The 26484-nt window shown below is 39.1% G+C and overlaps 1 protein-coding gene across 3 annotated transcripts in view; it reads left to right on the top strand.

Annotated features, from left to right (window-relative positions):
• Positions 1 to 26484, top strand: part of LOC137619697 (tRNA (uracil-5-)-methyltransferase homolog A-like) — a 70839-nt gene that overhangs the window by 5397 nt on the left and 38958 nt on the right. For 2 of the 3 annotated variants that reach the window (XM_068349973.1, XM_068349975.1), the window contains exons 3-10: positions 5477 to 5772; positions 6356 to 6526; positions 8131 to 8280; positions 15128 to 15255; positions 20383 to 20506; positions 21976 to 22128; positions 23731 to 23828; positions 24704 to 24789. Coding sequence is in view for 1 of the 3 variants with exons in the window: in XM_068349975.1 (XP_068206076.1) it covers positions 5767 to 5772; positions 6356 to 6526; positions 8131 to 8280; positions 15128 to 15211 (411 nt within the window). In the remaining 2 variants the exon portion in view is untranslated. The remainder of the gene's footprint in view (positions 1 to 5476; positions 5773 to 6355; positions 6527 to 8130; positions 8281 to 15127; positions 15256 to 20382; positions 20507 to 21975; positions 22129 to 23730; positions 23829 to 24703; positions 24790 to 26484) is intronic. The other variant, XM_068349974.1, reaches the window with a different exon arrangement.

Here is a 26484-nt window from a genome sequence, read left to right as displayed (position 1 = left end):
ACTGTCGAGTGGTAGCGTAGGCCGTAGTTCTGTTGAGCGATCTCGGGGTTTGGGAGAGTGAGTTGCCTCCCATAGCGAGGCAGCTCCTCCTCCTCCCCCGTGGGAGGATTTTAATGTACCTGTATCTAATAATGATTTGTTACAGCTTTGGGCTTCCTTGGGGCTTGAGGGTTTGCCCTCCAAGGAAGCCTTGTTTGACATGATCAGGTTGGGGGCAGCTGTCAAACAATTGCCGACTTTAGCAGAGGTTGATCCTCTGTCTATCATCTACGTTGTTGTGGCAGAGGCTTCCGATGAGTTGTATCAAACCTCTGCTCATGATGTTCCCCCGATGTAGCTGAAGGCTTAGTTCCCCCCTCCGAACATCCTTCAAGGGAGGAACTAAGTCCAACGGTCTCTCCTGCCGGTGATTCTCCCCCTCGGGGGAAGTTCACTCACAGAGACTCCTCTTCGGAGGACTGCTGATGGTTAGCCCGCTGACCCCACGGGCCCCAGAGGGCGTATAAGGCGTAAAGCCCGCCTTCCTTCACCTCACATGGGTGTTAGGAGGCGCCTCTTCGGTTCATCATCTCTGCAGTCCGCCGCAGAGGAACCTCGCCGTCGTTCTCCGACTCTACCAGCTACATCCCTGGACCTCTCCGCAGATCGTTCGCGATCTCCTTCGGTGGAAGGTCGTCCTTACAAAGGGCACGCCGACCTTCCACCCGCCAGACCTGCTGACGCGCTGTGGGCGCCAACTCATCCCGTTGTAATACGGGCAACTATCCCTTCGGGGCATCAAGGGCTTTCGCACAAATTTGTGCATAAGTCCCTTACGCACCATCTCCCCTGCGCGCAAGCGCTCGCCAGCAGATGATGTTCCTGTTATAGCGCGCCAGCGCTCACCTGCGCACCAGAGCTAAGTCCAGTCAAGGCAGGGTCTGACTGTCCGCGCCTTCAAGCAGCAGTGGGAGCCAGGCTAAGTTACTTCTGGCAAGCGTGGGAGGTAAGGGGAGCTGACCCTTGGTCCGTTCGTGTTCTAAAGGAAGGATGCAAAATCCCATTCTTATCAAAGCCTCCTTTAGCCACAGATCCTGTGGATCTCTCGCCCAAATACAGGGAAGGACCGAAGAGGCAGGCCATGCAGCTTCAGATGTCTCTCTTGCTGGAAAAAAGAGCGATAGAGAGGGTGCGGGACTTGGAATTGCCATGGTTTTACAACCGTTTGTTCCTGGTTCCCAAGAGTTCAGGGGAATGGAGACCATTTCTAGATGTAAGTGCTCTCAACAACTACGTCCAGAATTCAAAGTTCACCATGGAAACTCAGAAAACCATGCTGGCAGCAGTAAGGAAAGGCGACTGGATGGTATCGTTGGACCTCGAGGACGCTTATTTTCTTGTCCCAATACATCCAAGTTGCAGACGTTATCTGAGGTTCGTGTACAGGAAGGAGGTCTTCCAGTTCCAAGCCTTATGTTTCGGTCTCTGCACAGCTCTCTGATATTCACGAAGATCATGCTGAGTGTGGTGAGCATGCTGCACTCAAGAGGCATCAGGGCCTCCCTGTACTTGGACGATTGGCTCATAAGAGCTCCCTCAGCCGATCGCTGTTTGAAGGATCTTCAGATGACTTTGGATTTGGCAAAAGAGTTGGGACTTCTAGTGAGTTCAAAGAAGTCACAGCTGACTCCATCCCAGAAGATTCTTTATTTGGGGATGGAGATTCAGAGTCAGGGTTTTCAGGCTTTTTCACCCCCGGCAAGGATTCAGTCAGCGCTCCTAAGGCTTTGTGCCTTTATGAGGAAGGACGTCAGTTCAGTGAGAGAGTGGATGAGCCTTCTGGGGACCCTCTCATCTCTGGAAAAGTTTGTGTCTCTGGGGAGGCTGCACCTACGTCCCCTTCAATTTCATCTCAATGCTCATTGGAAGAAGGGAGACAGTCTTGACAGGGAGAGTATTCCCATCACGAGTGCAATCAGAACACACCTTCAATGGTGGAACAACGTTTACAGACTCAAGGAGGGCCTCTCATTGGAGCAAAAGAACCCAGACCTTTTGTTGTTTTCCGACACCTCAAACTCGGGGTTGGGAGCAACCTTAGGGAAAAGAGAAATCTCAGGTCTGTGGACAAAAGAGCAAGAGATTCTTCATATCAGTCAAAAGGAGCTTTTAGCTGTGCACTTAGCCCTCGAGGGATTCGAGAATCTGGTCCTAGGCAAGATGGTTCAGATCAATGCGGACAGCACCACGGCCCTAGCGTATAAAGCAAAGCAGGGGGGGACCCACTCGAAGTCTCTTTACGAGTTAGCGAGATCTCTTCTCGTATGGGCAAAGAGAAGGAGGATTGTTTTATTGACACGATTCATTCAGGGGGTCAAGAACGTGAGTGCGGACAGACTCAGCAGGAGGGACCAAGTTCTCCCCACAGAATGGGCGTTACACCTAGACGTTTGCAAGAAGCTGTGGCGGTTATGGGGTCGTCCCCTCATAGATCTGTTTGCAACCTCGAAGACGAAAAGGCTGGAGACGTACTGCTTCCTAGTTTCGGATCTCGAGGCGGCTCACATAGACGCGTTACTGTTGGATTGGTCGCACATGGAGGTGTACGCATTCCCACCCTTCAAGATCCTGTACAAGATGGTGCAGAAGTTTGTATCTCACAAGGAGACCAGAATGACCCTAGTTGCTCCTTTCTGGCCGTCAAGAAGTTGGTTCACAGAGGTACTGGAATGGATGGTGGATGTGCCGAGAAGCCTTCCGTTAAGACCAGATCTTCTCAGACAACCCCACTTGGCAAGAAACCATCTAAACCTCCAAGCTCTACGTCTGACTGCCTTCAGACTATCGGAAAACTCGTAAGATCTAGAGGATTTTCGAAGGAGGCAGCCAAGGCTATTGCAAGAGCAAGGAGGACTTCTACCATCAGGGTGTATCAGTCCAAGTGGGAAGTATTCAGAGAATGGTGTAGGGCTAACTCGGTTTCTTCTTCCAGTACCTCTATAACACAGATTGCCGATTTCTTAGAACTAAGCATAACTTTTCTGCCTCGACTATTAAGAGGTACAGAAGTATGCTGGCAACTGTTTTCAGGCATAGAGATTTGGATCTCTCCAACAATAAAGACCTACAAGATCTTCTTAGGTCTTTTGAAACTTCTAAGAGATGTCATCAAGATTCACCTGCTTGGAATTTGGATGAAGTTCTTAGATTCCTCATGAGTGACAGATTCAAGCCTCTGCACTCAGCCTCTTTTAAAGATTTAACTTTGAAGACCCTTTTCTTGGTGAGCTTAGCGATAGCTAAAAGAGTCAGTGTGGAACATTGGTTTCAGAGACGGGAAAGCCATATGTTCCTTGAAGCTGGGTTTTCTGGCCAAGAATGAGCGTCCTTTACATCCATGGCCGAAGTCTTTTGAGGTTGCTAATCTGTATGATGTAGTGGGTGATGAGGTGGAAAAGGTGCTCTGTCCTGTTAGGGCACTAAGGGTCTATTTGGACAGAACAAAGAGTTTAAGAGGCAGCTCGGAGGCTCTCTGGTGCGCAGTTAAGAAGCCCTCGCAGCCTATGTCGAAGAACGCCTTATCCTTTTTCATAAGGCTCTTGATTAGAGAAGCTCATGCCCAGTTTGGTGAGGCAGAGCTTAGACTGCTTGAGGTGAAAACACACGAAGTAAGAGTGGTAGCTACTTCGGTAGCTTTTAAACAAAATCGTTCTCTGCAAAGCATAATGGATACAACTTTTTGGAGAAGTAAATCTATATTCGCATCCCATTACTTGAAACGTGTTCAGACCCTTTATGAGGACTGCTACACTTTGGGTCCATTCGTTGCTCCAAAGGATCTACCACTACGCTCCCCTAATTCCTAGTACCCTTTTCTATCTCTTGGAACTTGTTTAGTTTTTATGGTTGTATGTGGAGATTGGTCGTCAGTCTTCCGCAATCTGTCGATAGGAGAACGTCAGCCTTAGAGGACCTGCTAGAGCCTGTGGTATCCCCTCCAAGCTTAAGTAAAGGGTGTGTTTTTCTTGTCACTATTCATTGGAAAGCTTTTAAGATCTCCATTACCTACGGTCAGGAATGCTTAGACTGGATATAGAAATCAGCCAGCCACGACTTCAATCCTCCTTCATCTCCTCGCTACGATTAGCCTGGACCGAGGTGACTTTCCTTTCTGTTCCGGAAACATCTCTGCCTGGTAATCAGTTGGACGGGAGTTCAGGGACCATTCAAGCTGGACCATGTCTAGTAGAGTCTACAACCTCGCCATCCTTGACGTCAACCCGTTCCTGCTAGTGACTTGGCTTATTGCCGGCTGTATTTTCATGCTTATGTCGTTGGGGTTGACAAGAGGTGTCATCTTAGCTCCTGTGCAGGATCAAAGGGCTTTGACGTATCCCCTAGGGTCTCCTATTTAAGAATTTTAAGTCGCCTTCTAGTTACGCTAAAAACATTCTCCTGATAAATGATTCGGGTTTGTATGGTAAGGGAAAATAGATATGAATAAAATTTAAATTTTTACGTGGCAGAAGGCTGTTGAAATTTCCCGAGTGTAAATGTTTAACATGTTCTTGGTTCGATATTTATTATGATGGTTAATAGTAGTTAGTGATAAAAGATGCTGGCAGTCGAACATAAAAGTTGTTTGTTTTTATGATTTGTTTATAAGTAAAGGAGCCACTGAAAAGGTACAACAGTAGAATAGGACTTTGGGATTCAATTGAATATATTAGTTGAAGTGGATTAGATTAATTTCTTTGTATCGTCCTCTTCTGGGATATGGATCTTGAAGCTTTGTGGGTAATTAGTTTTTATTTTGCTAGCCTTTATTTCATCTTCATCCGTAGTTCTGTGTCAAGATTGCATCGTGTTTTTAGTTATTTCAACAAAGCTTGATGTATGTCAGGATGACGGAAAAACCCAAAATCAATCAATCAACGGTTCCTGCCAACAGTATATCATATATAGATTTATATCAAGATTTCATTATATTCTGGGATCATATTCTGGGTCTATTCAGTGAAGTTTTATCCATTCTCGGTCGGAAAATCTCCAGTTATTCTGCGTCGTATTTCCGTAATTGAAAGGGCCGTTAACGTTGTTATTCCAAGTGTTCATTAAATGTTCCTTCAAATTCACCAGTTTAATGTAAGAGAGGCTGTAGACAGGTACAGTACTGATTATTCCTTTATCCTTTTATAACCAAAGAATAATAATCCTTTATTTTGAAAGTTGTTTATATTAGAATGAGCTCAGTACAAGTACCGTACTTGAAGTGATGTTGACGAGACAAGCACTCCACTGGTTTGAGAGCTTGCAAATATCCGACTACCGTACTGAGAATTATTTCTTAAGGAATTCGTGAAACTTACTGCATATAATAAAAATTCAAAGGGATGAGTATATATTAGTTCTTAGCTATATAGTAGTAACTTTTCTCATAAGAATAATTATGTCTATCAGATGTATTTGTTTTACTAAGCTCAACTTTGTCTTTCAGAAAACTTGGCCGATGACCAAGACATGATTGAGCTCGAGGATCACCTGAACAGCGAGGAGGATGAGGCGGAGGACGACTACGACGAGGAAAACGGCACCGCAAGGCCAAGGACGAGCTGACCCTCAAGGCGGACAGCGACATCGATGAGATACAGGAAGATGACACGAACGGCTCCACTGGAAGGGAAGCGTCTGTGGAGACCAGGGAAACGCCGCAGACGAAGCGAGACACGGAGTTCACCTCCGAGGATTTTAAGATAGAACTTTAGGGGGCTGCCTCGATATTATGCGATGGGGGTGAGTAGTTAACTAACTTGTTTTAACTAATAAATAGACAAAAGCAGATGACGAATTGGTGGTCGTTCCTTCCTTTACGTGTGCCAACTATCGTCGTTTGAGCTGGTCAGTCGGCTAATGCCGTTTTTTTAAGGACAGGACTTTGATATTCATACCACTTAATAAGGTGACTTAGATAAACAGTTGAGGAATAGCAGAAAACTTAACCCCCAATGACTATAACAGGACCTTTGCTTGCAAACAGTACTGGACTATAATTTGACCTTTTCTTGCAAACAGTATTGGACCATAGCTTGACCTTTTCTTGCAAACAGTACTGGACTATAATTTGACCTTTTCTTGCAAACAGTATTGGACCATAACTTGACCTTTTCTTGCAAACAGTACTGGACTATAACTTGACCTTTGCTTGCAAACAGTATTGGACCATAACGACCTTTTCTTGCAAGCAGTACTGGACTATGATTTGACCTTTGCTTGCAAACAGTATTAAACTATAGTTTGACCTTTGCCTGCAAACAGTATTCGACTATAATTAGACATTTTGCTCTCAAACAATGCTAACAATCGTTTATCATTCCAGCAACTGAAGAAACTTCTGAACGAGACCTTGCAGCTCAAGGCGCACACGATCAAGCCAGCCGGCTCCAACAAAGACTGGGCCTACGTGACTTTCCGTGACGAGAAGTCCCGGACCAAGGCTCTGACTGTGCTGGACAAGTTCAAGTGGAAGAAATGCGTCCTCTCGTGTTCGGTGAGTCTTATAATAAGTAGAAAGAGTAATCGTAGATTTCAGACCCCCGGCAATGAAGATTGTCAACGCTTTACTCAAGTCTGCGGACCAGAATTTCCTCTTTTCGTGTTGGCCGTGAGTGTATCTACAGTACTGTATGATAAGTCTTCGGTCCAAGGTTTCGTCTTTGGTATGTTGGCCGTGAATAAATCTATTACATAATAACAATATTAACCCTTTTAATCCCAGGCTATTTGGAACTTTCCAACCCTTAACCCCCAGGGGCTATTTTTTTTCAAGCACATTTTGCAGAATATTTTTTTTTAAATTGCTCTAACAGCCTTAATTTTCATCATGGAGAGGTCAGGTTGGTCTCATTCTCTTGGAAAATGCCTGAAGTCTCTCAAAAAATTATCAAATATATGCCAAAAAAAAAATGTAAATAGCAGTTTTTTGCAAGGACGTACCGGTACGTCCATGGGGGTAAAGGGATGAGTTTTGTGAAACGTACCAGTACGTCCTTTGTGGGTATAAGGGTTAACCAGAATTATGATCTTCATCTGGATCACCTAAAAAATGTAAGGGGTTCTTCTGGGGCATAATGCCAATCCGTTGTTGCAATTTGATGAAAATCCAGCACGAAATTTAACGTAATCCCACACACAGATACGCGTAAAAAAGTAGTCGGGTAAAACCAGGTGAAAATATAACCTCGCTGGTAATAACAATGTTTATGTATATTACTGTAATATGTGGATGTGTATGTGAAGACTCAGCTGATCATTTTTTATTTATATGTTCATATAGGAATGTTGCAATGCACTCCCTGCTTATGCAGGCAATGCGCATTGCTATGTGGCCGAAGGGGCTTTCATGTTGTTGGTGGTTCTAGCTTTATTTATTTTGAGGAATGGTTAAAACCGTAGAGTATTTTGGAATTCATTCCCGATGCTGTAACCAATTTGTGAAATGTGCTTCCTAATTGTACAATTATTATTGTTATTATTATTATTACTCTCTAAGGTACAACCCTAGTTGGAAAAGCAGAATTCTATAAGCCCTGGGGTTCCAACAGGGAAAATATCCCCATGAGGAAAGGAAACAAAGAAAAATGAAATATCTTAAGAAGAGTAACAACATTAAAATAAATATCTCTTATATAAACTATACAAACTTTAACAAAAGAGGAAAAGAAATAGGATAGAATAGCATGCCCGGGTGTACCCTCAAGCAAGAGAACTCTAATCCAAGACAGTGGAAGACCACGGTACAAAGGCTGTGGCACTACCCAAGACTAGAGAACAATGGTTTGATTTTGGAGTGTCCTTCAGACTCGTTTTAATCTCAATGCTGGTGCTGTAAAGTATAGGAATCTTACAGGTTTCCCTTATTTGTTGTACAGTACATATTCTTGTTATGGTATTAAAGTTCTTACAGGTCTCCTGTATTTATTGTATATATTCTTGATTCTTTACTGTCTTAATTTACGTCTTGCTAAAATAGTAATTAATTCATCTATCATAGATATTTCATCCAATACGTTTAGAAATAAAAAAAAAAAACTGTACATGGAGATTTCAATTGAAATCATTTATATAAATGATTTATTAAGTTTTTTCTTCCAGATCGCAAAACCCGTGGAAGACCCGGTCCAGGCCAAACGAGCCGCCAACTCCAAGCTCCTGGAGGGAGTAGACCCGGACGCCAAAATCCCAATTAACGAACAGGTCGTGAAGAGCGTGACGCCGTTTGCCCACTTTACGTACGAAGATAAGGTAATGTTGGCTTTTCTCGAAAGTATTGAGTCCTTAACGATTTGATGGTGTGGAGATTTACTTAGGTGATATGTTAGGTAATGGATGCAAAGTCTGTTTTCTTTCAAAGTTTATTAATGTTTTTATTACCAGCTAAGCTACAACCCTAGTTGGAAAAGAAGGATGATTACCAAAGGGTTCCAACAGGGTGAAATTACAGTGAACCCTCGTTTATCGCGGTAGATAGGTTCCAGTCGCGGCCGCGATAGGTGAAAATCCGCGAAGTAGTGACACCATATTTACCTATTTATTCAACATGTATATTCAGACTTTTAAAACCTTCCCTTGTACGTAGTACTGTTAACAAACTACCCTTTAATGTACAGAACACTTAATGCATGTACTACAGTACCCTAAACTAAAACAGGCACAAATATTAAAGGTGATTTTATATCATGCATTTCCTAAACATGCTAAAAAGCACGATAAAAAATGGCAACCAATGTTTTGTTTACATTTATCTCTGATCATAATGTAGAAACAAACTGGAGGTAGAGCTTTGCTTATTACCCAGACATATTTCCCATACTTTTCCCTTAGAACTACATCACATCTTCCTACTTTAGATATATATATATATATATATATATATATATATATATATATATATATATATATATATATATATATATATATATATATATATATATATATATATACAGTATATGTATATGTGTGTGTGTGTGTATATATATATATATATTTATATGTATACACATACATACCTACATATATACATAAATACATGCATACATATATATATATATTACTGTATATATATGGGTTATGGAAAAAATCCGCGAAGTGGTGAATCTGCGATGGTCGAACCGCGAAGTAGCGAGGGTTCACTGTACCCAGTGAGGAAAGTAAGTAAAGATATGAATAAACTAAAAGAGAAGTAATGAATAATTAAAATGTTTTGAGATCGGTAACGTATAAAAATAGATCTGTAGTGTATAAAGTATAAAGAGAGCCTGGTCAGTCTATTCGACATAAATAAGTAGATACATTATTTGCAATTGTGGTTCCACTAATTCAACATCCTGATTAGGAAGATCATTCCACATATTTTTACTGATGAGAGAAAATGAGATGATTTGTTGTTATGTTTTATGACAAGAAAAGTTGAGATATATCACGCCATTGTTATACTGAGGGATGCATTGCTATTAGGTCTTTGGATTAGTTTGACACCATGATATTGAAAGGTGTACTAATAGGAAAGGTGAAATGATTGTGAATTGCTAGGTTGGGCAAGACATTGTAGGATTCTTTGAGGAGTGGCCATGCAGTTTGATGTTGATTCTCTATAGGGACAACTTTTTCTTTAGCTTACACAGACGCTGATTAATCTGAGAAAGTTTCAGGAGTTTTTGAAGACTGACCATGTAATTTGATGTTGATTCTCTATTGGGACAACTTTTTCTTTAGCTTACACAGACGCTGATTAATCTGAGAAAGTTTCAGGAGTTTTTGAAGACTGACCATGTAATTTGATGTTGATTCTCTATAGGGACAACTTTTTCTTTAGCTTACACAGACGCTGATTAATCTGAGAAAGTTTATAGGAGTTTTTGAAGACTGACCATGTAATTTGATGTTGATTCTCTATTGGGACAACTTTTTCTTTAGCTTACACAGACGCTGATTAATCTGAGAAAGTTTCAGGAGATTTTGAAGACTGACCATGTAATTTGATGTTGATTCTCTATTGGGACAACTTTTTCTTTAGCTTACACAGACGCTGATTAATCTGAGAAAGTTTCAGGAGTTTTTGAAGACTGACCATGTAATTTGATGTTGATTCTCTATTGGGACAACTTTTTCTTTAGCTTACACAGACGCTGATTAATCTGAGAAAGTTTCAGGAGATTTTGAAGACTGACCATGTAATTTGATGTTGATTCTCTATTGGGACAACTTTTTCTTTAGCTTACACAGATGCTGATTAATCTGAGAAAGTTTCAGGAGATTTTGAAGACTGACCATGTAATTTGATGTTGATTCTCTATTGGGACAACTTTTTCTTTAGCTTACACAGACGCTGATTAATCTGAGAAAGTTTCAGGAGTTTTTGAAGACTGACCATGTAATTTGATGTTGATTCTCTATTGGGACAACTTTTTCTTTAGCTTACACAGACGCTGATTAATCTGAGAAAGTTTCAGGAGATTTTGAAGACTGACCATGTAATTTGATGTTGATTCTCTATTGGGACAACTTTTTCTTTAGCTTACACAGACGCTGATTAATCTGAGAAAGTTTCAGGAGATTTTGAAGACTGACCATGTAATTTGATGTTGATTCTCTATTGGGACAACTTTTTCTTTAGCTTACACAGACGCTGATTAATCTGAGAAAGTTTCAGGAGATTTTGAAGACTGACCATGTAATTTGATGTTGATTCTCTATTGGGACAACTTTTTCTTTAGCTTACACAGATGCTGATTAATCTGAGAAAGTTTCAGGAGTTTTTAAAGACTGACCATGTAATTTGATGTTGATTCTCTATTGGGACAACTTTTTCTTTAGCTTACACAGATGCTGATTAATCTGAGAAAGTTTCAGGAGTTTTTAAAGACTGACCATGTAATTTGATGTTGATTCTCTATTGGGACAACTTTTTCTTTAGCTTACACAGACGCTGATTAATCTGAGAAAGTTTCAGGAGTTTTTGAAGACTGACCATGTAATTTGATGTTGATTCTCTATTGGGACAACTTTTTCTTTAGCTTACACAGATGCTGATTAATCTGAGAAAGTTTCAGGAGTTTTTAAAGACTGACCATGTAATTTGATGTTGATTCTCTATTGGGACAACTTTTTCTTTAGCTTACACAGACGCTGATTAATCTGAGAAAGTTTCAGGAGTTTTTGAAGACTGACCATGTAATTTGATGTTGATTCTCTATTGGGACAACTTTTTCTTTAGCTTACACAGACGCTGATTAATCTGAGAAAGTTTCAGGAGATTTTGAAGACTGACCATGTAATTTGATGTTGATTCTCTATTGGGACAACTTTTTCTTTAGCTTACACAGATGCTGATTAATCTGAGAAAGTTTCAGGAGATTTTGAAGACTGACCATGTAATTTGATGTTGATTCTCTATTGGGACAACTTTTTCTTTAGCTTACACAGACGCTGATTAATCTGAGAAAGTTTCAGGAGTTTTTGAAGACTGACCATGTAATTTGATGTTGATTCTCTATTGGGACAACTTTTTCTTTAGCTTACACAGACGCTGATTAATCTGAGAAAGTTTCAGGAGATTTTGAAGACTGACCATGTAATTTGATGTTGATTCTCTATTGGGACAACTTTTTCTTTAGCTTACACAGATGCTGATTAATCTGAGAAAGTTTCAGGAGATTTTGAAGACTGACCATGTAATTTGATGTTGATTCTCTATTGGGACAACTTTTTCTTTAGCTTACACAGACGCTGATTAATCTGAGAAAGTTTCAGGAGATTTTGAAGACTGACCATGTAATTTGATGTTGATTCTCTATTGGGACAACTTTTTCTTTAGCTTACACAGACGCTGATTAATCTGAGAAAGTTTCAGGAGATTTTGAAGACTGACCATGTAATTTGATGTTGATTCTCTATTGGGACAACTTTTTCTTTAGCTTACACAGACGCTGATTAATCTGAGAAAGTTTCAGGAGTTTTTGAAGACTGACCATGTAATTTGATGTTGATTCTCTATTGGGACAACTTTTTCTTTAGCTTACACAGACGCTGATTAATCTGAGAAAGTTTATAGGAGTTTTTAAAGACTGACCATGTAATTTGATGTTGATTCTCTATTGGGACAACTTTTTCTTTAGCTTACACAGATGCTGATTAATCTGAGAAAGTTTCAGGAGATTTTGAAGACTGACCATGTAATTTGATGTTGATTCTCTATTGGGACAACTTTTTCTTTAGCTTACACAGATGCTGATTAATCTGAGAAAGTTTCAGGAGTTTTTAAAGACTGACCATGTAATTTGATGTTGATTCTCTATTGGGACAACTTTTTCTTTAGCTTACACAGACGCTGATTAATCTGAGAAAGTTTCAGGAGATTTTGAAGACTGACCATGTAATTTGATGTTGATTCTCTATTGGGACAACTTTTTCTTTAGCTTACACAGACGCTGATTAATCTGAGAAAGTTTATAGGAGTTTTTAAAGACTGACCATGTAATTTGATGTTGATTCTCTATTGGGACAACTTTTTCTTTAGCTTACACAGATGCTGATTAATCTGAGAAAGTTTCAGGAGTTTTTAAAGACTGACCATGTAATTTGATGTTGATTCTCTATTGGGACAACTTTTTCTTTAGCTTACACAGACGCTGATTAATCTGAGAAAGTTTATATGAGTTTTTAAAGACTGACCATGTAATTTGATGTTGATTCTCTATTGGGACAACTTTTTCTTTAGCTTACACAGACGCTGATTAATCTGAGAAAGTTTCAGGAGATTTTGAAGACTGACCATGTAATTTGATGTTGATTCTCTATTGGGACAACTTTTTCTTTAGCTTACACAGATGCTGATTAATCTGAGAAAGTTTCAGGAGTTTTTAAAGACTGACCATGTAATTTGATGTTGATTCTCTATTGGGACAACTTTTTCTTTAGCTTACACAGATGCTGATTAATCTGAGAAAGTTTCAGGAGTTTTTAAAGACTGACCATGTAATTTGATGTTGATTCTCTATTGGGACAACTTTTTCTTTAGCTTACACAGACGCTGATTAATCTGAGAAAGTTTCAGGAGTTTTTAAAGACTGACCATGTAATTTGATGTTGATTCTCTATTGGGACAACTTTTTCTTTAGCTTACACAGACGCTGATTAATCTGAGAAAGTTTCAGGAGTTTTTAAAGACTGACCATGTAATTTGATGTTGATTCTCTATTGGGACAACTTTTTCTTTAGCTTACACAGACGCTGATTAATCTGAGAAAGTTTCAGGAGTTTTTGAAGACTGACCATGTAATTTGATGTTGATTCTCTATTGGGACAACTTTTTCTTTAGCTTACACAGACGCTGATTAATCTGAGAAAGTTTCAGGAGTTTTTGAAGACTGACCATGTAATTTGATGTTGATTCTCTAAAGATCATGTTATAAGATAACCACTATTAAGACTCTCAGCATGTTCACTTGACTTTTCCTTGTACACATCGAAGATCACATCACTTTTCATGCTGCTTTTCTTTAGTGAAACATCTGTGAAAATAATCGGACGCCTTCGAATGTGAGATTTTTATTATTTAGTTTCGAAATTAGTGTAATGCCATTGCGTCTCTTAACATCTCACTGGGTTCAAGGTCCTTTTTTTTCAGTAGATGACTCACAGCATTTCAATAGTTTTGCAAGAACAGCCTTGTTTGTTTTCTTCATAGACCCATTAACTTGAGTGGCTGATCGGAAACCTGACGCATATCTAAGACTGTTCAAAGAAATTAGCATCGTATTGCGAAACACCTTTCTCTATCTGCTATGTAAACTATCTCCTGGTGATCATTCATGAAGTGTTTCCCTTTATTGATCCAAAACTTTTTAGTTTAAGCTTCAGAAACTCGCACCCGTTTGTAGTCGTCATGTTTGGAAAATGTAAAAGACTTCTCCTATCTGATGAGCCGAGAGTAAGTTGGCACATACATGAGGAGAGGCGATGATACCAGTGGAGAGGGGAACAAGTATCGAGCTTCCCAGGAAGGGTTTTGTCCAACTATTTTCAAGTACAGTAGATTAATAAGAGAGGCAATATTAGACTCGTCTCAACGCGTGACTGTAATATCGGGATGGGCGAATCCTCTACAGTGGGAAGTGATCGGTTCTCGTAGCTGTCTCGATACTGTTACTCGTTGCTTTCCTGTTAGTTAATGGCGGGCCACTGTTCTTGATTTTAAGCTCAGGGAAGTTTTTTTTTTTAGTTTACTGTATATATGAAAGATCTATTTTAAAGTTGTTACAGTACAGTTTTTATAGTTTTAATTGTTCACTACTTCTGTTGTAGTTTATTTACTTTCCTCGCTGGGCTATTTTTCCCTGTTAAGCCTTTGGGCTTATCCATCATAAATCACTGGTTGAAGGTTTGTACTATTTTAATAATTGAAGGAAAGAAAATGGAAATATTTAAATTGTTTGAAGATTTTATGGTAAATGTCAATTTAAACCAAGCCTCTAGAGAAGAAGTAATATGAACTACAGGCGAGTGTAGAAATAGATTTTATTTTTGAAATTCAATTTTTAATTGGAAAAATCTAGCTGAAAAACTGAAGATGCATATGTGGCTTATTATTACGTGCCGCTATTTTAATATAGTGTTTTTTTACTTTAGATTAATGAAGTAAAGATATTAAGCTTTGAAATGACACCTGTTTCTTCAGTTGCACAAAAAAATGGCTTATTGAGAAAGTCTCTCTAAGATTTTTGGTGATTAATCTATTTTGAAAAAGTATATTGATTCTTTCATTCTGCCTTGTTTTGAGTATTGTAATCCTGTCTGGTCTTCAACTGCTGATTCTCATCTTAATTTGTTGGACAGGAATTTAAGGTCTATTAAATTTCTTATTCCTGATATAGATATTAATCTCTTGACACTGTTGTTCAGTTAGTTCTTTATGCTTGTATAAGATTTTTCATAGTTCTCATTACCCTTTGCATTCAGATCTTGTTTTGTTATTATTATTTACTTATTATTTAATTATTACCTCTCTTTTTTCCCTTGAAGATATGGGAATTTGCACTCCCAACTAAGAACAATTTCCAGCTTTATTAATTTTTTCGATGTCACCTTCTAGGCATCAACCCCGATGACGATTTGCCGACTGTCGGATTCCGAGTTTCCAGTTAGAAGGCCGGGAGCCTGGCTGTCAGACCAGTAGGTCATCTAGTCCACATTCCAAATACTCTGAAGAAGGTCGTCGAGGTAGGTCGGATGTTTTGAGTGTTGAGACTCTGTGGTGCCAAGTAGAGATGGTCCGAATGTTTTCATTTACATTTGTAATACAGTGAACCCTCGTTTATCGCGGTAGATAGGTTCCAGACGCGGGCGCGATAGGTGAAAATCCGCGAAGTAGTGACAGCATATTTACCTATTTATTTAACATGTATATTCGGACTTTTAAAACCTTCCCTTGTACGTAGTACTGTTAACAAACCACCCTTTAATGTACAGAGCACTTAATGCATGTACTACAGCACCCTAAACTAAAACAGGCACAAATATTAAAGGCGATTTTATATCATGTGTTTCCTAAACACCTAAAAAGCACGATAAAAAATGGCAACCAATGTTTTGTTTACGTTCATCTCTGATCATAATGAAGAAACAAACTCATTTAGTGTACACATATATGTATAGGTTAGTTTTTGCATCGATTATATTGATTATACAGTACTGTATGTTGATTTTTTTATTACCAATGTTTTAGTTTACGTATTTTTCTTAGGACTTCCAAATGAAATCTTTTTCTTTATGACGCCGCCTGAAACGACGGTGTGTACGCTCAGTAAACAACCACGCTCATAACAAACAAGGCATTTAACGCGCATGATGATAGTGATAAATAATGATACAGTACATACAGTATTTACAGTAAAAGCATTTACAAAATATGTTACCTTACAATTATACAGTACTTGTACGTAGCAAAGCAGGAAAACAATTTGAGAGAGAGAGAGAGAGAGAGAGAGAGAGAGAGAGAGAGAGAGAGAGAGAGAGGAGAGAGAGAGAGAGAGATTGTTTTACGTACGAATGTAAATTTTAAACAAAAAAAATATGATAGGTTACAACATGTAGACTTTTAAAACCTTCCCTTTAACTTAATGCATACAGTACGTACATTACTAAACTATAAAACAGGTTAAAGTAAAAAATAAAGATTGTTACTGTACTCACCACGAAAGAAGTTCAAGAAAAACTTGAATGACGATGGCGATGAATTTGCTGCACAGTAGAAATGATGATGATGAAGCTGATGATGTGTTCTACTGTGCAGTCAATGATAGTATTTTACGTCTCTTCAGACGGAGGTGTCTTTTCCTGGGACACCTCTTCAACTTCTTCAATTTCTTCCGAAGGCGTACTAGCAGGAGGAACTGGCTCTTTTTTGCGAGGCTGGAAGAACATTGTGATCGGAAGTTGTTGCCGCTGCTTCTTTTTTCGATCCAAGAGCATCCTGTAGGGAGTCATGATGTCATCGACCTTATTTGAGAATTGCATCGAGCGAACCATATCCTCGTCCCACTCTTGTAACATTTCTTTCGCCTCCTTCATATGGTTGCAGAACTTGGCAAGCCGTTCTAATGTTAAGCCCGTTTCTTCGACATTTTCTTGGGTCTCTTCCTGGGTACCCTCACTCTCTTCCTCACTTGCCGATTTCGTCAGGTCTTCGAGGTCTGCGTCAGTTAGGGGCTGGGAATGGCAGTCCAACAACTCGTCGACATCTTCAGTCGTCATGTCGCCAAACCCGTCACCTCCAATTATGGCAGCCAACTGCACAGATTTCCGTATTGCAGAGTGTTGGATTTCCGACGGAGTAAATCCCTTGTCGTCGTAAACAATATCGGGCCACAGCTTCTTCCAGCTCGCATTCACGGTTGCAGGTTTCATCTCTTGAAGTGCCTTTTGAATATTCTGCAGGCACGTGGCTATGGTGTACTGCCGCCAGTACGCCTTCAAGTTGAAATCTTCATCCTCGTCATCTTGGGCAGCATACACACACGCAACGAGGTCCGCCAAGGTATTCTTCGTGTAGAGGGCCTTGAACGCCCTGATAACCCCCTGGTCCATCGGTTGAATTAATGACGTGGTGTTGGGTGGCAGGAACTCAACCTGAACGCCCTCACGCGACAGGTCAGTTGCGTGTCCACCAGCGTTATCCATAAGGAGAAGGATCTTGAATGGCAAGCCCTTCTCTAAGAGATATTCATGGACTTGCGGGATGAAACACTGGTGGAACCAGTTGGAGGTCAGCATCTTCGTAATCCATGCTTTTTGATTATGCATCCAGTACACGGGAAGGAGATTCTTATTTTTATTTTTCAAAGCGCGAGGATTTTTCGACTTATAAATAAGGCCCGGCTTTAACAAAAATCCAGCAGCATTGCCACACATCACGAGGGTAACGCGATCCTTGAATGCCTTAAAGCCAGAGGCTTTGGCTTCCTCTTTGAACAGGAAAGTTCGCGACGGCATTCTCTTCCAAAACAAGCCGGTTTCATCCATATTAAACACTTGTTCCGGCTTGTATCCACCTTCAGCGATAATGTTCTTGAAAGTCTGGTTCACGTAAGTTTCAGCAGCGGCAGTGTCAGCGGAAGCAGACTCCCCATGCAGGGAAACGCTTTTCAGGGCGAAGCGTTTCTGAAACTTCGCGAACCATCCTTTGCTTGCGGAAAAACGTTTCTGAGGCTGGGAATCAGTGGATGTCCCTGGTTGAGGATCATCTGCATCATCATCATCTTCAGCATGGTTGCCGTCGTCGTCTTTAGGTTCCTTTGCAGCAAAATTCTCATATAAGCTCAAAGCCTTTGTTTGGATGGTGTTCGTATCCAACGCTATGTTCTTCTTCCGGCAGTCGGCAATCCACACAGCTAAAGCACCTTCCATGCGTACGATCGTTTTATTACGCGTTGTAACGACTCGCTTCGCTGATCTGCTAAAGGTGATTGCAGCAGTCTTTCTAATGTTCGCCTCGTCCTTCTTGATGTAGCGAACGGTGGATTCGTTGATGCCAAAATGGCGGCCGGCGGCCGCGTAACTTCTACCATCTTTTAACATGTCGAGAAACGTAACCTTCTCAGCTATCGTCATCATCCTTCGGTGGCGTTTAGGCTCACTACCAGCCTTACTAGAAGCAGAACGCTTGGGAGGCATTGTAACAGAAAGTTCAACAAAAAGTTCAACTTAAAACAGTCGCACACAGCACAGATTAAACTTCACAAAGTTAAGAACGTCTACTCAGCAATACGCGGAAAGAGAAAGTGAACGATGCAGCCCCGCGAGAACTTTGATGCTGCGGGTAGAAGATGCGGGCAAAACACCAATCACAGGCTAGATAACAAAACTTGAGTTTTGATTCGTCATCTATCAGCGCTTGAACCAATCACAACCCGTCTTACAGTACTATGGTGCGTTGGTTACTCATAGAAGATGCCCCCGCGCATACTGAACGTACGTAGATTAAGTACAATACCGTAATAATAATAAATAATGATAATAATACTGTACAGTAATAATAATAATAATAATGATTAATAATAATAACAATAATAATTTTATTAACAACAACAACAATAATAATAATAATAACAATAATAATAAAAATTTACGTACGCTATTTTACGCCTCTCTCTCTCTCTCTCTCTCTCTCTCTCTCTCTCTCTCTCTCTCTCTCTCTCTCTCTCTCTCTCGTACGCTTACAGTATTCGAAATGTGATTTTTGCAACAAAGAATATTATTGGATGCAGTACTGTACTACGTACGTATACATACAAAAGATTCATGGAAAAGAAGCACATCCATTACAGTACACACCATTCTAATATGGTATGACTGCATCTGATTTGCGTTTCATGTTCGATTTAATTTTACTACATACTGAATTATCGTATGATCACATTCTCTTTTCGTGTTTTATTTCTTTCTGTGCTGAATTATATATCATATGTAATGCAATGAACAATCAGTAAGAGCAGATATTACTAATTACAGTATTAATGGAATTACAGGTAACAAAATATCGTATTTGGTTGTCTTCAGATTTCGCGGTATTTTCGAATTTTCCGGAAAATCCGCGATATGTATATATATATGGGTTATGGGAAAACCCCGCGAAGTGGTGAATCCGCGATTGTCGAACCGCGAAGTAGCGAGGGTTCACTGTAGTTGATATTCGCACATGTTTTAAGATTAACATTTGCTTTTGTCTGCGAAATATTTTTATAATATCAAATTCTCCTGCTTCTTTTGAGACCCATTCTGTTATTCTTAATGTCCATCTAATATATGTCATTCTCTTAACCCTTATACCCCCCAGGCTATTTGGAAATTTCCAACCCTTAACCCCCATGGGGTTATTTTTTTCAGGCACATTTTGCAGTATATTTGTATATTTTTTTTTAGATTGCTCTAACAGCCTTAATTTTTAATATAGAGAGGTCAGGCTGGTCTCATTCTCTTGGAAAATGCCTGAAGTTTCTCAAAAATTATCAAAAATATGCAAAAAAAAATTTAAATAGCATTTTATTGCAAGGACGTACCGGTACGTCCATGGGGGTAAAGGGATGGGTTTTGTGAAACGTACCAGTACGTCCTTTGGGGGTAGAAGGGTTAAAATGTCCTGCCCGTGTCCATTTCTTTTTCTTGTTAGAATACCCTCTACTTTAGTCTGCTCTCGTATCCATGTTGCTCTTTCTTTCTCTTTGTGTTATTCCCATCATTATTCTTTCCATAGTTCTTTGAGTTATAACTAGCTTATGTTCTAAGGCTTAGGTAAGGCTCCAAGTTTCTGATGCATAAGTTAGAAAAAATACGTAATATACAGTATATATATATTGTTATTAACTACATGCAATTATATAATCATATTCATGATATATAACAGTTGAAAGTTATCAATTTTAAGTCCATTATAGAAAAATTATATAAGGAAACTAGTAAATTTTGGTGTGGTAAGTAAAAATAGTAAGAAAACTGAATCGAGAATTGTAGAGTATAAACAACATGGAAATAATAGATCCATAAATGTGTCTGTGGTTGTTGGTTATCGTTATTCACGAGGGGTTATAGCTACTGGCAAATTACAGCAATTTAAAAAAAGAATACAGGTTTATTTATCTACTTAGCGGTTGTCAACCATCGCAGTGGGGGCTTGGGTCTTGATGCTCGCAATAGCCAAAAGATTACTTTACCTGTAAATTTAATGATTTCTCTAAGACCTCAAAAAACTGACCAGTGTTTTTCTATGCGATCTCCATTTTGTTTAAGATCCTAGTGGTAAGAAGCTACTTGTTTTCAAACTGATGTTTACCCCTTTTTATTTTCCAACAGGTATTCCAGGATTACATTCGCAGCTCGGAGCACAAACCGTTCGATCCCCTGACCCACGAAAGGGGTGTGGAGACAGCTCACCGTCAGGACGTCGTCCCACGACGATGTTCTCATAGCCGTTGTGGTCAGTATAGAAGAGTATCGGTTTTAAAGACGGATAGGATAGGTTTAAAACTTGCAGTGGAGTTTGGGTCCATTTATATTAAAGCAATCCTGACCCCTTTTGACTAAGTGTTCTGGGTCAGGAATCATCTTGGGGTAAACCACTCGCAGAAGGGAAATCTCAAAGTACTGTAAAGTTCATCGCTTCAAGGGGACAGTAGTGACCTCTATAAATCTGTGTATTGTCTTTGTGCCTAACTTTGTGCATTGTCTCTGCACCTAACCTGGTCCATTGTCTTTGAACTTAACTTAACAGGGGTCCTTCATCCTCTTGCAACTCTACATCTTATAAGTCTCAACATATGTGCCCTTCTTATTACTGCAGTTGTCATTCAACCTCGTTAAACTTGAACTTTGTAGTATACTTTACTCCTCAATTGGCCTCCCAGGCCCTGACCCTAGAGAAGGTTCCATATATCCATACTTCTGAATTATATTAAAGTCAAAAGTTCTCTACTCTGTCTGAGAAATATTTGGATATTTTTGCATTGCAATATTTCATATTTAGCCATGGGTGAAGTAATAGATAATCTATCTCATTCTTTCTCTGTTCATTGATATAATTTTCCTTTCCAAGAGGAAGGCCAAGGTTTGAGTGGATGGATGGAGTGAAGAAAGCTCTGGGTGATAGGATGATAGATGTGAGAGAGGCAAGAGAGCGTGCTAGAAATAGGAATGAATGGTGAGCGATTGTGACGCAGTTCCGGTAGGCCCTGATGCTTCCTCCGGTCGCCTTGGATGACTGCAGAGGTAGTAGCAGTAGGAGATTCAGTGCTATGAAGCTTCATCTGTGGTGGATAACAGGGGAGGGTGGGCTGTGGCACCCAAGCAGTACCAGCCGAACTCGGTTGAGTCCCTCGTCAGGCTGAGAGGAGCGTAGAGAGGAAAGGTCCCCTTATTTTTCATTTGTTTGATGTCGGCTACCCCCCAAAATTTGGGGAAGTGCCTGGGTATATTATTATTATTATTATTATTACTATTCAAGCGACAACCCTAATTGGAAAAGCAAGATGCTATAAGCCCAGGGGCTCCAATAGGGAAAAATAGCCCAGTGAGGAAAGGAAATAAGGAAATAAATAACTGAAGAGAACAAATTAACAATAAATCATTCTAAAAAAAGTAATGTCAAAAGAGATATGTCATATATAAACTATTAACAACATCAAAAACAAATATGGCATATATAAACTATAAAAAGACTCATGTCTGCCTGGTCAACAAAAAAGCATTTGCTCCAACTTTGAACTTTTGAAGTTCTACTGATTCAACAACCCGATTAGGAAGATCATTCCACAACTTGGTAACAGCTGGAATAAAACTTCTAGAGTACTGCGTAGTATTGAGTCTTATGATGGAGAAGGCCTGGCTATTAAAATTAACTGCCTGCCTACATTCAGTAAAACTGTATATTCTAACAGTCAATCTCCCCAGAGCCGAGAGTGTTATCAGAGCGCTCCGCAAGTGCAAGAACATGGATCGGCTAATCTACATGTCGTGCGATCCCGACGGCACCTTCAAGAATTTCGTCGATCTCTCTCGACCGAAGAGCAAGAATTATAAAGGAGAATTTTTCGTTCCAATCAGGTGAGTCTGTTAACCCTTTTACCCCCAGGCTCTTTGGAAATTTCCAGCCCTTAACCCCCAGGGGGTTATTTTTTTCCAGCACATTTTGCAGTATATTTTTTTTAGATTGCTCTAACAGCCTTAAATTTTGTCATAGAGAGGTCAGGTTGGTCTCATTCTCTTGGAAAATGCCTGAATTTTCTCAAAAATTTTTCAAAAATATGAAAAACAAAATTTTTATAGCCTTTTTTTGCAAGGACGTACCAGTACGTCCGTCCATGGGGGTAAAGGGATGGCTTTTGTGAAACGTACCAGTACGTCCTTTGGGAGTAAAAGGGTTAACTAATTCGAGTTGTCGGGCTTGTTAGAGGAAGACGGAAATACTTTTGTGTAGCGAGCATACAGTATTGATCGATTGTAAAAAATTTGTGAAATGTTTTTGAGTTTTAAATAGGTTTTTTTTTACGATAAGTATTTTACGATAAGTATTTTACAATAAGTATTTTAAGCTTTCAAGATCTCCTGATGGTAAATTTCCAATGGCACATACATACATATACCAAGGCACTTACCCTAGTTTTGGGGGGTAGCCGACATCAAACAAAAGAAAAAAGAGGGGGGGACCTTTCCTCTCTACGTTCCTCCCAGCCTGACAAGGGACTCAACCGAGTTCGGCTGGTACTACTAAACTTGGTTAAGTCCCTTGTCAGGATGGGAGGAGCGTAGAGAGGAGAGGTCCGCCCTTTTTTCTTTTCTTTTGTTAGATGTCGGCTACCCCCCAAAACTGGGGGAAGTGCCTTGGTATATGTATGTATGTGCCATTTGAAATTTACCATCAGGAGATCTTTCAAATGGCAAAAATACTAATGATAATTGGTAAGAACAAGTTTGTGGATTAAAACATGCACCGGATATTGTAATTGACCAGTCTGTGGATAAGTTATGGCTGTGAAAAAAAGCTACAAAAGTAACATAGAATATTTTGCCTAACCCTCCGTGCCTGAAGGTTTAGACCAACAAAAGTGTCTGGAAACGACATAGTTAAAAAAGTTGTGATTCGTCAAGTCTATCATCTTCATTTCATTGCCGAGAGGGAATTTGAATGCTGTAAGCCACTGTATAGTACAATTTAGAAGTTTTTTACATCTGGTTAACCCTTTTACCCCCAGGCTATTTGGAACTTTCCAACCCTTAACCCCCTGGTGGTTTTTTCTTTTCAAGCACATTTTGCAATATATATTTTTTAAATTGCTCTAACAGCCTTAATTTTTGTCATAGAGAGGTCAGGTTGGTCTCATTCTTTTGGAAAATGCCTGAATTTTTCCATAAAGTTATCAAAGCTATGCAAAAAAAAATTGTAAATAGTTTTTTGCCAAGACGTCCATGGGTGTAAAGGGATGAGTTTTGTGAAACGTACCAGTACGTTCATTGGGGGTAGAAGGGTTAATTCACGCTTCTTGTGGGACCAGGATTTAGAGGGGCATAGCATAGTTGTTTCTTTAGTTGTATTGAAACTTTTCTTTCATTTTATACTGGTTGTGATTTTAGAATTTGATGTAATTACATAGAGAAGCATCCTTGGTTGAAGTGTTCCTTCCTTTTAATTTTTACTTATCATTGCAGAGCGGCCGTTGTCGACCTCTTCCCTCACACGCCCCACTACGAACTGCTCATCCTGTTCGAGAGGTGGGAGGAATGCAAGCGGAGAAGGATAATGGAAGGTACAGATTACTTGTGAATTCTCGGAGAGGACATTTTGTATGATGCCAGTGGCATTTTTAAGTTCATATTAGAAGCTGGCCTTCTTAGTCGATTTTAAATATAATAAATTTTAAAAGTTATATTATTTATTAATTTGTGTTTCTATTTTAGTTTTTTTATCTTGAAGTTATTAATTGTTAATTTAGCATTCTTGAATCGGCATCAATCGCTAGTGATGTTATGTTGCCAAATAATTACATATTCATTCTTGCACTGGGAAGATATCTTAATGACTTTATTTAGTTTGTTTTTTATTCTCATGTTTAAATTTCATTGGTTATTTGTTTATACATTTTTTTTTTTGCAAGACCATTTTCCCCCTTCGGAGTCCTTGTGCTTGTAACACACTGCTTGTTCAATGGTGGTTAAAGATGTTGTTATTACTACATAAGCTACAACCCTAGTTGGAAAAGCAGGATGCTACAAGCCCAAGGGCTCCAACAGGAAAAATATCCCAGTGGGGAAAAGAAATGAAGAAATAAATAAACTACAAGAGATGTAATGAACAATTAAAATGAAATATATTAAGAACAGTATTAATATTCGTTATGATGGTATCTTTGTCAGCAATGGTTTAATTATGTTTTATTATGGCCTTAAACATTAAAGATTTGTTTTTTAATTTTCTCAAGGAATAATGTGTTGAATTCACATCTGATCCAGGTCTACAGTTTGATTTTTCCCATGATATTTAGAACCTTGTAATTCATTCATTTGTCTCAGTTTAATCCCCAGCTCTTCCAAGCCAATAAAAACATTCATTATCTTACGTGTCTATAGTAGCAGGCCTCGGCTACACGTATTAGATTAACCTGTAAGTGATCTCTCGATGCAGGTAACCCGCTACCTCGCGACGAAGATTACTTCAAATGCATACCCGCCAAGCCCGAGGGCGAGTATCAAGCGGGCAGTAGCGAAGACGTGAGTATTGTTATCCTTCCCTTTTTTATGATAGTCTATTTTGTAGATATCTCTGAAAATATCTAGAATTTAAGCCTTGTCTACGGACACTTATTTAGATTAGGGGTTCCCAACCAGTGGTACATTTTTACTCAGTGGGTACATTGGATCTGATAGAGTGGCCTGTAATGTGCAGTGTATGATTTAATCTGCAATAAGATTGAAAGATACATCACTGTCAATTTCATTGTATTTTTTCATCATCAGTTTTAGGGGTATACTGGAAGCTAAAAAAAGCCCAAGGGGCACAGAAGGACAAAATGGTTGGGCGCCCATGATTTAGATGATCAAACCTGATAGTTTATCCTTAGCACATCACAATGGGATTTTAGTTCTTACGGCTTTACAGATTTCAAGCGAATATAGATTCATTATTTTTCATTAATGATAGCCTTTAGTTCATCTTCTATTGGACGAACTATTTTATCGGGTTAAAAGTAAGGTACGTAGATGGGTTTATGGACGATTAATAACACGCTTCAGTAGGTGGAATGATTATGCTAGTTGAAACTACAATGCTGTAAATTTTTGTATGGATTTGTTGGCATACCCTTTACTTTTAAGTTTTAACTTTAGAGAGCAGTAGGAGTGAGTTTGTGCAGTCTTGAAGGGAGGTGCGCTAATGTTTGTAACATCAGATATCGGTTGCTCTGTCGAGAGAGAAACTTGTCAATTTATTCTCGGACTTTATAGTAATAATCCTGTAATAATAATAATGATAATCTAAAAACTTATTGGATTTTTTTCCTCTTTAAATTAGAAGAGTCGGTCTTCAATTAGTTTCCGTATAGATGCACTGTTTTCACTATACTGTATTTAAATTATAGATGGTTTTAAAATTAACTTAAAGTGCCATGAAATTTTTGAAATTTCTCTTTATTTCTTCTTAATAGGATAATTTTATAACTAGAATTTTGGTTGTTTTGTCGAGAGAGGAACTTTACGTCAATTTATGCCCCGACTTTACGGTAGCAAATTTTAATAATAATAATAATGATGATCACAGAAATATAACTGACCTTTTTCCTCTTCAAAATAGAAGAGCCGGTCTTCAAATTTTTTTTTGTATAGATGTACTGTTGTCACTATACTATATGTAGATTATAGATGATTTTAAAATTAACAGTGCTATGATATTTTTAACACTTTATTTATATTTATTTTAATGTGATCTTCTATTGAAATATTATTTTCTTTGTCAAGAAAAGAAATTTTCTAGTTTATGCCCGGACTTTATGGTAATAAACTGTAATAATAATGATAATCTCAAATATAAAGGTTCTTTTTCCTCTTCAAACGGAAGAGCTGATCTTCAATTTTTTTCATGTAACTGCACCGTTCTCACCATATATAAATTATAGATGATTCTTTCTGTCTACCTCCCAAAATTGAAGGAATTGCCATGGTAGATAGAATACATAGTTGTTCCAACACGAAACTTACCTCGAATTACTTTCTTTAGGAGAACTTGGTGATCTCTCTTTCTCGACCAAGGTTTTTGGCGCCGTTATTCCCCACCCCGTTCTCCCTATAGGCCTACCCCCGCCGCCAAAGAATGCGCCCCGAGGGCAGGATTAGGGCAGGTCACTGCTTCTCTGGGCCATTCTCCCCATTAAGTTCTTGGTCGTGAGGTGTTCAACACCTCACTCTCAGTCT

This window comes from Palaemon carinicauda, chromosome 26 (genome assembly GCF_036898095.1).
Source record: "Palaemon carinicauda isolate YSFRI2023 chromosome 26, ASM3689809v2, whole genome shotgun sequence".
In the NCBI taxonomy this organism is placed as follows: domain Eukaryota; kingdom Metazoa; phylum Arthropoda; class Malacostraca; order Decapoda; family Palaemonidae; genus Palaemon; species Palaemon carinicauda.
This window is presented reverse-complemented; position numbering and strand designations above follow the sequence as displayed.